This window comes from Mus pahari, chromosome 2 (genome assembly GCF_900095145.1).
Source record: "Mus pahari chromosome 2, PAHARI_EIJ_v1.1, whole genome shotgun sequence".
NCBI lineage: Eukaryota > Metazoa > Chordata > Mammalia > Rodentia > Muridae > Mus > Mus pahari.
The window spans coordinates 107,025,930-107,037,875 of NC_034591.1; the positions used below are offsets into that span (position 1 = coordinate 107,025,930).

Below are 11,946 nucleotides of genomic sequence, written 5' to 3' on the forward strand. Positions count from 1 at the left end.
CTGGCAAGAACCCTGGGATAGACCACCAACCGAAGAGTACACATGGAGGGACCATGGCTGTGGTCAGATATGTGGCAAAAGATGGCCTTGCTGGGCATCAGTGGGTGGAATGGTCCTTGTGCCTGAAGGTGTTCGATGAACCAGTGTAGCAGAATGCCAGGGCTGGAAGCTCGGAGTGAATGGATGAGTGGGAGAGCACCCTCATAGAGACGGGGGAGGAGGGATGTGATAGGGGGATTCCAGAGGGGAGACCTGGAAAGGGATAACATTTGCAATGTAAATAAAGAAAATATCCAATAAAAGGAAGGAACAATTTTATGACCAAGATAGAGGTCCTTAGATAAGAAATGAATAAAATCCCTTAAAGAAACCGAAAAGAGAGAGAATATTGGGTAAATCAATATAACCCTTAAAGGATGCCAATAAAACAAAAAACAAAAACAAACAAAAAAATAGATGAAGGAAATTGTCCAAGACCTACTTATTGAACAGAAGAAATAAAGAAAACACAGACTGAGGAAATAGAAAACCTAGGTAAGTGAGCAGGAACGACAGATGTACGTGTAATCAGTAGAATGCAAGGGTTAGAAAAGGGAATCACAGGGGCTGAAGATACAATAGAAGAAACACATACCTCAGTCAAAGAAAATGTTAAATCCAAAAATTCCTCACACAAACCATCCAGGAATGTGCGTACATAGGGATGAGTCGTCTTTAAGATGTATTTTTTAAGTACTTTTGTAATTGTTACCCTCTACTGTCAAAATTATAGCAAGGCATGTCAGAGCAGTTGACTTCCCCAGTGCTGTGATGTGTGAATGTGTTTACAGAACTGAACTGACAGTCACTAGAATTGGCAGAGGAACACTAGATTGCCACTGTGCAGTCATCTCACGTTTCATTACAGTGTTTTTCAAGATCTAATGGATTGTGTTCTGTATTTGAATGTAAGTGTTCAATATATATTGCTAAAGTTATAAGATTAAATTTTGAGTTTAGATTGTCCTAAAGGCTACCTGGCTAGATTTTGACCGTGTTTCAATAAAATAACTATTTGCTAATAATAAAAAAATGCAAATAGATAAAATAAACAATAAAAAATTTTAAAAATTGACCATGTACTTGGTCACAATATAAATCTCAACAAATACAAAAAAAATGACCTTCCTGTGGGCCTGGGTACCAGGGGTTTTCCACGGAGATCTCTGTCCAGGCCAGGTGGGAAGGTTCCAGCAAAGGGAAGCAAGTGCTGGTAGGAAGACAAGTCTCTGCCATGCTTTCCAGGTTGCTAAGTAACTCCGAGCCGCTCTGAACTGAGTCGGGTAGGGGTAGGGCAGGGCTGATGAAAAGTCTATCCAGTGAGGAGTGAAGCTGGACCTCTGGTGGCTCTTCAGGAGAGAAGATCTCTTCTCAAGTGGTACATACATCTTGGAACAAAAGACTCAGATGAAGGAATAGTTCTCGCATACCTTTAATTCCCTGGATGGATTCATATACAGTTCTGGAGGTGATTCAGGGTTTGACAGCAAGCACCTCTCATTGGTTTGGACTGAGAGTTTGGGGGAAACCTTATTTGCATGTGGAAAGGCTTGGTGCTGTTCCTACCTGGTTGATAGCCACGCCTCTCCTATGGGGGCTGTGGGGGAAGTAACTTTGACAGGAGCCAGGGGTCCAGGAGACATGGTCGAACGCCTGCCATCCCATGTAGGTAGGAACTACCACCCATTGGGTTCTCCCAGGGTTCAAGATCTAGCCTAGACTGGAAACCAGGCTGTCTTTGCGTAGCCTGTTGCCCCACACTTCCCCCCTCCAACCATATCTTATCAGACCACTATGGATTAAAATTAGATTTCAACTGTAGGTATTGGGTTTTCAAAAGCTATTTTTAATAAGGGCACTTAAATGTTTTAACCTCCCTTCTAGGCCACAACCCACCAGAGGTAGTGGAAAGGAAAGGTTAATATGGCAAAGGAGGATGTGGAAATAGTTCTTTGTAGTGAATCCAATCTGCATTATCAGGATATCAACAGTTCAGTTCACAGAAATCAGCAGAGGGAGCTTGATCCACTCACAAACACTATTCATGAATCAGCAATGGCAGTTCCATCCTGAAGAACCCTTGAGGCTCTGCCAATTGACTTGAGTCTGGTGAGGTGGATGAAGCCATGATAACACTACCAGAAGCTCTTTGGTACATTTCTCTCTATGAAGTCATGGCAAACAATGACCAGAAAAGGGTGGCAAGGCAAACCAATACCAGAAAACATCATCTACTGGCTATTTGGTTATGTTTATACCATTTCAAAACACCATATGTTCTCCCAAGTCTCTGCTCTAGCAAAACATCACATGTTCTTTTTCCAGGCTGCTTCCAGATAAACACCAGGTGTTCAGCAAAACAATCTTCTGATGTGTCTGCTTCAGCTCTATCCTGTCTAAGGGAGATTACAGAAAAACATCACAAGACACAACTGAGTCTCCAAAGAAATCAGAAGTTTCTACTTCATTCAACAGCAACAGAATTAACAGAAAGCCTACAAACTCATATAACCTGAACAATTCTCTACTTAATGACTACTGTGTCAAGGAGGAAATTAAGAAAAAAATGACTTTCTAGAATTCAATTAAAATGAATGCACAATATACACAAACTTAAGGGATACATTGAAAGTATTGGTAAGGGTAAAGTTCATAGCACTAAGTGCCTTCATTAGGAAAGTAGTGAATTATCTGGCTGCAGAGATGGCTCAGCAATTAAGAGCATTAGCTTCTACTACAAAGGACCTGGGTTCAATTCCAGCCCTCATGTGTCAGCTCACAACTGTTTGTAACTTCAGGTACAGGATATAAAACACCCTCACACAGCTATACATGCAAACAAAATACAAATGCACATGAAAAATGAAAAAAATTAAAACAATTTAAAAATATTTTAACAGTATGCATATGACTCTTTCAGCTGTGTATATGGCCTCTCAGAGGGCAGCCATGCTAGGCTCCTGTCTGTAAGCACACATACTATCATTAATAGTGTGAGGCCTCAGATCCTCCCCTTGAGCTAGATCCCAATTTAGGCCCGTCATTGGAATTCCTTTCCCTCAGGCTCTTCTCCATTTTTGTCCCTGCAATTCTTTTAGGCAGCAACAAGCCTGGGTCAGAGTATCTGAATGTGAGATAGCAACCCATCCCTCCACTTGATGCCCTGTCTTCCTACTGGAGATGGACTCTAAAATTTCTTTTTCCCACTGTTGAGAATTTATCTGAGATCTATCTCTTTGAGTTCTGAAAGGCTTCTACCTCCAAGGTCTCTGGTATATTCTACAGGGTCTCCCTCATCTCCTTTAGTGAAAGGCTGAAAGTACCTGAGGAGGAGTGTGACACCTCAGCAATATCAACTAACCTGAACTATAAGATCTCTCAGACACTGAGACACCAACCAGGCAGCATATACCAGATGATATGAGAACCCCCCAACACATATTCAACAGAGGACTGCCTGGTCTTACCACAGTGAGAGAAGACACACCTAACCTTTAAGAGATTTGAGGCCCCAGGGAGTGGGGAGGCCTGATTTGGTGTTGGGGTGGGTGGTGTGGCCATTCTCATGGCAATGGAGGAGGGGGTAGGGGATAAGGAACAGTCAGGGGGAACTGAGAGGGAGATAATGACAGGATTGTAATTAAAGATTAAAGAATAATAATTAAAATACATAATAAATTTAAAAATTAATTAAAAATAAAACACAAGAGACCAAATGCTATATCATTCTTTCTAAGACAAAATAAGATGCTCCAAATTCTATATGCAAACAGAGACTGGAATGTACTGGAAACAGAGACTCACCGTGTGATGTCTACTTTCTCACTCCTACTTATTTATTTTGCTTTTTAAAATAGAAAATTCTGTATTAATTAAAAATATATTAAAAAAAGAAATCAGCAAGTTCTCATACTGGAGATTTAACAGCATAACTGAAAGCTCTAGAACAAAAAAAAATCACACACAAGAGAAGTAGATAGACAGCAGAAAATAATCAAACTCAGGGCTGAAACCAAGATAGAAGAAATAAAGAGAACAACACAAAAATTCAATTAAAGAACTGGTTCTTTGAGAAAATCAACAAAATAGGCAAAGTTTTTTTTCCAACCTAACTAAATGGCACAAACAGAATATCCAAATTATCAAAATAAAAAGTGAAAAGGGGAATATAACAGCAGATACTGAGGAAATTCAAAGAATCATTACATGTTACTTTAAAAAATGTACTTGACAAAATTTAAAATCTAAAAGAAATGGTTATTTTTGCAATAGATACAACTTACCAAATTAAATCAAGAACAGTTAGACTATTTAAATAGTCCTGTTGACTCTTAAGGAAAGAGAAGCAGTCATAAAAAGTTTCCCAACCAAATAAAGGACAGGGACCAGATGTTTTTGGCACTTAATTATATGAGACATTCAAGGAAAAGCTAATACCAATATTCCTCAAACCATTCCACAAAACAGAAACATAAGGAAATTGTCAAATTCATTTTATGAGGCTGCAGTCACCTTGATGCCTAAACCACACAAACATGTAACAAAGAAAGAGAATTACAGATTGATTCCCTTTATGAACATACATGCAAAAATATTCAATAAAATACTTGCACAGAGAATCCAAGAACACATCAAAAAAGATCATGCACCATAGTAAGGAAGACTTTGTCCCAGAGATGCAGGGATGGTTTAACATATGGAAATTTCCCAATGTAATCTACCATATAAACAAACTAAGAGGTAACAAAAAGATCATCTCATTAATTCTGAAAAAGACTTTAACAAAATCCAACTCTCCCTTCATGACATAAGTTTTGAAGAGATCAGGAATAAAAAGACTAAACATGAGAAACATACCTAAATAAACATACCTAAACATGAGAAAGGTGATATACAGCAAGCTGATAGCCAACATCATATTCAATGGAGAAAACCTTAAAGCAAATTCCACTAAAATCAGGGGCAAGATAAGACTCTCTTCCTCTCCAATATAGTATTTGAAGTTCTAGATAGAGCAGTAAAACAACAAAAGGAGATCAAAAGGATACAAATTGGAAAGAAAGAAATCAAAGTATCATGATTGGTGATATGATAGTATATTTATGAAACAAACAAACAAAAAACCTACTGAAAAATCCTAGCACTAATAAACATTTTCAGCAAAGTGGCTGGATACAAAATTTACTCAAAGAAATTTGGAGTGTTCCTTTATACAAATGATAAGTGGGTTGAGAAAGAAATTATGGGAACAACACCCTTTACAATACCTGTGAGTAATATATCTTGGTGTCCCTCTAACCAAGCAAGTGAAAGATATTTATGACAAGAACTTCACATCCCTGAAGAAATAAACTGAAAAATGTCTCAGAAGATGGAAAGATTCTCCATGCTCATGGATCGGCAAAATTAACAGTGAAAATGGCCATCTTACCAAAAGTGTTCTACAGATTCAGTGCAATCCCAGTCAAAATTCCAAAACAATTTTTCACAGATGTGGAAAGAGAAATTCTATATTTCATATGGAAAAAACCCAGGATAGACAAAACAATTCTGAACTACAAAAGGACTTCATGAAAAATCACCATCCCTGACCTCAGGCTGTACTACAGACCAATAATGATAAAACAAAACAAACAAACAAACAAAAAAACAAAAAAACTGCATGATAATAATACAGACACAGACTGGTGGGTCAATGGAATTGAATCAAAGACCCAGAAATAAACCAACAGACCTATGGAAAATTGTGTTTTGACAAAGAACCAAAATAATACGATGGAAAATATAAAAGTACCTTCAAAAATTGTGCTAGTATGACTGGATGTCTACATGTAGAAGAATGAAAACAGATCCATATTTATCACCCTGAACAAAACTCAAGTCCCAGTGGATAACAGAATTCATGTAAATTAGATATATTAAATCTAGTGCATCAGAAAGTGGAGAATAGACTTGAACTCACTGATAGAGGAGACAACTTCCTGAACAGAATACAATGGATTAGGGAATAATTAATAAATGGGACCTCATGAAACTGGAAAGCTTCTGTAAATCAAGACACTGTCAAATGGACAAATCAGCAGCCTACAGATTGGGAAGAAACTTCACCAACTATATATCTGACAGAGGGCTAATATCCAAAATTTACAAAAAGATCGAGAATTTAGACACCAACAACTGAAATAACCCAATTTTTAAAAATGGAATACAGAGATACACAGGGAATTCTAAACAGAGGAATCTCAAATGACTGAGAATCACTTGATGAAATGTTTATAGTCCTTAGTCACCAAGGAAATGCATATCAAAACAACTCTAAGGTTCCATCTTATACCCAACAGAATGACTAAGATGAAAAACTCCAAAATCAGCACATACTGGCAAGGATGTGGAGCAAGAGGAACACTTCTTCATTACTAGAGAAAATACAAACTTAGACAACCTCTTTGGAAATCAATTTGGTGGTTTCTCAGAAAACTGGTAATAGTTCAATTCATTACCATCAAGGTGGGAGCATGGCATCATCCTGGCAGGCATGGTGCAGGAGGAGCTGAGAGTTCTATGTCTTCATTCAAAGGCTGCTAGTGGAAGACTGACTTCCAGGCAACTAGGGTGAGGATCTTATGCACACATCCTCAATGACAAACCCATTCCAACCAGGTCACACCCATTCCAACAAGGCCACACCTCCAAATGGTGCCACTCCAAGTAGTGATTTTACAAGTACTTAATCAGGTTGAACTTTATTCCCTGGTTTTTTACTCCCTGGTCTTCATCAATGTCCTAGACAGTCCTTGAGCTGACTCTGGGCTTGGAATTTCATAGGAATGTCATTCATCCAGACAAAATGCCTCACTGTAGACAATTAATAATCAGGCATCTCAGTTTGCCGGATAGAAATCTCAGGGCAAGCTTAGCAAAGTATACTTAGTCTCTTCATTACAGCCAGGTTTAGAAAACAACATTGTATAGTAGAAGAAAGTTGGTGAATTCTTCTGACAAATGGAGATTCCCTACACATACTTAAAAGAACAGCCAAGTTACTCTCATATGCAAGTAATTACCAAGGAGTTGTGGTATTGCATTATTCATGATAAGGTCTGCTAGAGCAGAACCCCCTGGTGCTAGCTTTCACAAGGCTCAAAGGAGTAGCATAAATTGTGACTAGGGTGTGAAATCCCTAACTGTCATTAACTGACTCTAGGCAGGGCTGTTTTATCTTTACTGTAAACATTACCTGGTTCCTGTCAGTCCTTAGAAGGCATTCCTCTGTTTTGTGTCAGATACTTCAATGTACCTTGCCTGCTATGACACCCTACTCCTTTGTTTTCTGTATTATATAAGACTGGTGTTTGCTTTGTGAAAATACATCCAGATGCAGCACTCCCTTGTGTTCATATTTGTTTGTCATTTCTCACCAACTCCATGCCCACCTGTCTGGAACCTTGATTCCCCATGGATTGAGAGAGGCCGACTGGGGCTGGTCTATGGCAGCTCACTATGTCAGAAGAGAAGGGTACAGAGGAACGGAGGACTTGTCTGAAAGGGTACTGGGAAGAGAGGGGTGCTGATATTGGGATGTAAAGTGAAAAAAAATAATTTTTAAAAATAGACATTTCATTTCAAAAGTTTTTGATTTAATTGTTTTTCATATACTTTTATCCACACAATGGAAAGACATTTAATAGAAAAAAGATAATTTTATATATCAATGTATGGCTCTAAAAGTTTCCAAAATGTCATGATCCATAGCTGTGATGACAACATACTGAATTATATTCTGGGTCCATACTCATCACTGAATAATCAAATATTTACTATTCTGCCACACACTGACCAGAAAAACTTAATTATATGTTTTTCAGTGCAAATAAATACAAAAGGACTGACTGTGGCAAAGCTATTGGACACAATAATTTGGACAAAGACAAATATTGAGCCATCCTTGAACTTCATCCTTGAGTAGAAGATAACAGAATCCAAAATGTAGAAAACCACAAAGAAGCTCATGAGCAGCAGGATGGTCCTGGTGGCCCTTTGCTCTGGGGAGGCTTTTGAAGAAAGGCTGGTGCTGTGAAGGTGCCGGGCCTGCTCCCTGTGCCTCCATAGGAGAGCCACCATGTACCCACTGGACAGGGCCATGAGACCAATGAGAAAGGCTTCCCTGATGGCCATGTTTGTGGAAAACATGCTTTTTCTGGAGTTACTCATGGGTAGAAGTGAGCAGGACTGAGTAACATACAGAAAATTATCTGAGGTCAAATTGGGAGAAGCAGTAATCGATAAGAATAGGTCACTGCTAAGAGACATATAGAAAACACAGAGGAAAAGAAAGGTACCTGAGATGTGATGGGGAGATTTATGTTTAAACTTTGTTAAACAGATGTTTCTAGGACTAAGGGTGATAGTCCATAGGACATTCAACAGGCAGGTAGAACAAAGGGTGGGGCCTCTCAAAAGAATGTGCAAATAGATAAGGGATTTGCATGTGATAGAATCCCATCTCCACCAAGGCATATACATGTCCACAGCTATGAGTCCCATAGTTATAAGCAGCATTAGGTGGGTTAGGGAGAAGAAAGTAATGTAGAGATCAATGGGCTTAGGTCTGTTCTCACCAAGGAACATGCAGAGGTGGGCAATAAAAAGGATACTGTTAGCTGAGATCCCAACACTTACTTCAGAGAACAATATGACTTTCATGTTTGTGTCAGTGCGGAGAATGTTGGCTTTATTCATTGTATGTGGGTAGGAAGCAAATAGAAAAAGCTGAGAAAAGAAGAGAAAACTCTTCATTACAAAATATGACTTTGTTCACAAATTCCAACCAACACCGAGCTGGCAAAAAGATATCGCCTCATCCTGATTCCATGTCACCAAACTCAGCTATAGCTCATAGGATCACAAAGCCATGCCCACTGTCCCCACTGTCCTAATGCTTTCTAATCAAGGCCAAATTGTGTGTACTACTGTGAGGCCACTTCTGAATATAAACATCCTCGTACATTAAACATTTCCATGAATTCTGAGAATCATTCCCTCTGCTGGTCCATGGGTATGGTTTATTCTGGGGCAAGAGATGCATCTCACTAGATTGTCAGATGCAAAGTAGCTTAACATATCTGGTGAATTTGAATTTTGAAGATTGCATAAAATATGCTCTCCTGCAGAACTGTGTACCCATGTGTTCCAGTGCACAGAGACATTTTATTTCAGTGTCTACTTTATTCTGCTCCTTTGCCAACAAGAGAAAATATTCATTCTCCATTCTCTCTGTCTCTCTGTCTCTCTCGCGTGCTCTGTGTGTGTGTGTTTGTGTGTATGTGTGTGTGCTGTGTGTTTCCCTCCCCCAAACACTCCATTTTTCATCTTTCCTCTACTCTCTTCATTCTCCTTACTCTTGGTTATTCAAACAACATTTCTCTGTATAGCCCTGGCTGTCCTAGAACTCATGCTATAAACAAGGCTGGCCTATGTCTCAGAGATCTGCCATCTTCTACCTCCCAAGTGGTTCGACTAAAGACATGTGCCAACACTGCCGGGCCAGGCCAAATATTCTTAATAAATCTTTAGAACAAGTGATTACCAATTTGGACTCTGAATCAAATTCTACACACTTGACATTTCCTTAGAGTGTAACCTTAAGGGCTCAGAGCTACAGTCAGCTCCTCTAGATAATATGGACAGTTAGTCCTATACCTGTGTCAGAGAACCCTATTTGTGAAAGAACATGCTGTATACATACCCACCAAATATAGAATTGTTTCAGGCACAGAATGATCTCTATAGACACGTCAGCTGCTGGTTTTCTCATGCAGTAACTTGTCATGTGGCCTGGGAGAGTCAATTCAGCTTTGTTAATGACAGATCAGCCCTTTTCCTGCCTGAAACGGAAAAAACAAAAATGACCAATACAGTAGAATGATGGAACCATGTTCCCTTTCAAAGCAGTTTAAAATTGTGATCTTTCTTTAGATTCTTAATGACTCTGCATCCAACCTATAACTTCAATCTTCTGCCATTATGCCTTTGTGAAAAGACCTTGAGAATCAAATAACAGTGTGAACATACTCTTAATTTTCTCTCTTTTGGTATGTAAAATCAGGGTGGTAAACAAAACTACAGTTACAATAGACTCAGGGACATCCCATTCTAAGGTCATGACTAAATGAAAAGTAACACCCAGTCTTGAAGGATGGGCTCCACAGGAGTCTTCCATTTCACTCTAGGTACAAGAGGCTTCTCCAGACTTCAGATCTTTAAAAAAGATCAAGGAATTATGAAATGAAGCAATAAGGAAATATTAGAATTCATCAACAATGGGTAAGAATTTATAATTTAGAGCCGATGTGGACAGTGGGTGAAAATATTAAATAATTTGGCTTTGTAAAATTGGTTGGAGAGAAAAATGGAAAGGTGTAGAGAGCAGAACAGGAGACAAAATGTACCTAGATCAGGAAATGTCCAGAAGAATACTGAGCATTCCTTGATAGAGCAACTGTAAAGGCTTTAACCATCCAGGAGAACAGAGATAGCCCTCTCTTCTGCATGAAGCCAGGAATCCATGACTGTAGGCACTATGTCATCCTTCAATTTCACAAATCATGGACAGCCCAAGATCCATGGCATCATCAATAGGCCTCAAATGGATGACCAGTGTTCAACACAGCAAGGGGAGAAGAGAGTGAGATGTAAGAGGGGAACCTCTCTGCAGAAGCCACGGCATGCTAGGTGCTTATGGCCCTTTTGGTGTACTTCATCCAGGAACTAGAAAGTCACAGCGTCTGTGTAGTCCCCTGTAACATTGATACAGCCTACCTGATCCCTGGTGCTGAGAGGCTGTGTAAAAAGAGCAGCGTGTAAGTCACGTCTAAGCAATACCTGTCTATCTTACATTTTTTAAGCTGTATGTTTGTGTTTGTCATTGTCACACAGCCACACTTACCATGCTACCATCACTCTCAATCCTGCTCTGCCTCCTTTTACAATGGACTGATGCTTTGGAAGGTGGGACTGGCTCTGCTTCATGAAAGTAGGTTCTGTTTAGAATGGAATTGCATCAGGCAGTATTCTTCATCTAACAATTCTACTTGGACAACTACTTGGAAGATAGTGAGGGAAAACCCACCATTGTCTCATTCAATGAAAATGTCACTAAGCAGATGTCAACAGTGTGTCCAGAGAGGAAATGAACAAAAGTGACTATGCGGTTGTGGTGGGGGAAACCATAAAAAAGTACTTTAGCTAAAAAGTGATTGATACCTTTTATTGTCCTCCAAGCTCACCCTTGCACCTATACTGTTTCAGCATTTGAAAACACATCTTCAGAAACTCCAGAGAAGACAGTATGCTCCTTTGGTGAAGGAACAGGAAGTCCCAGAGGACCCTTGTCACACACCTGAAAGGAGTTTTGTCACAGATTCCTGCTGGAACTACAGAGACCCAACTGTTCTTAGGGGGAAAATCTCCTGACAGCACCTGAGATGTGATGGATCCCATGAGGGATCAAGGGACCACAGGCCTCCTTGCCCAGCAGCTTTGATGGAGTCTTTGTAACAAAAAGGGAGATAGATTTCTGTTTATCTGTTCCTAACACCATAAGAAAAGATACTTTGGGGAATCATGGGAGCTATAAGAGAGAGCAGATCTAGAGAAAGCAACAAAATCCAGTTTTTCCCATTATTTGAGTACTTGTAATTGTTTCTCCAAAGAAACAAGAGTCATAAATTCCTGTTTTTAGGACCTGGGGAAAACATCAGGCAAAATACCACCAAGTTCAGCATGGACTTGATATTTCAAAACTGGCAATTATGCCCTTAGCTGAGACGTGCCATGAGTCATAGCCCAGGCTAAGCACAGTCTCTGAGATCTAGTAGCTATAGATGAACTGGGAGTGAGATGCAACAA

The 11,946-nt window shown here is 39.4% G+C and overlaps 1 protein-coding gene across 1 annotated transcript; it reads right to left on the minus strand.

Moving 5' to 3' along the window:
- Positions 1–7,845: 7,845 nt before the first annotated feature.
- LOC110317227 (vomeronasal type-1 receptor 46) lies at positions 7,846–8,778 on the minus strand. Its single transcript, XM_021191656.1, has one exon. The coding sequence runs from the start codon at positions 8,776–8,778 to the stop codon at positions 7,846–7,848; it is 933 nt and encodes a 310-aa protein (XP_021047315.1).
- Positions 8,779–11,946: the final 3,168 nt, after the last annotated feature.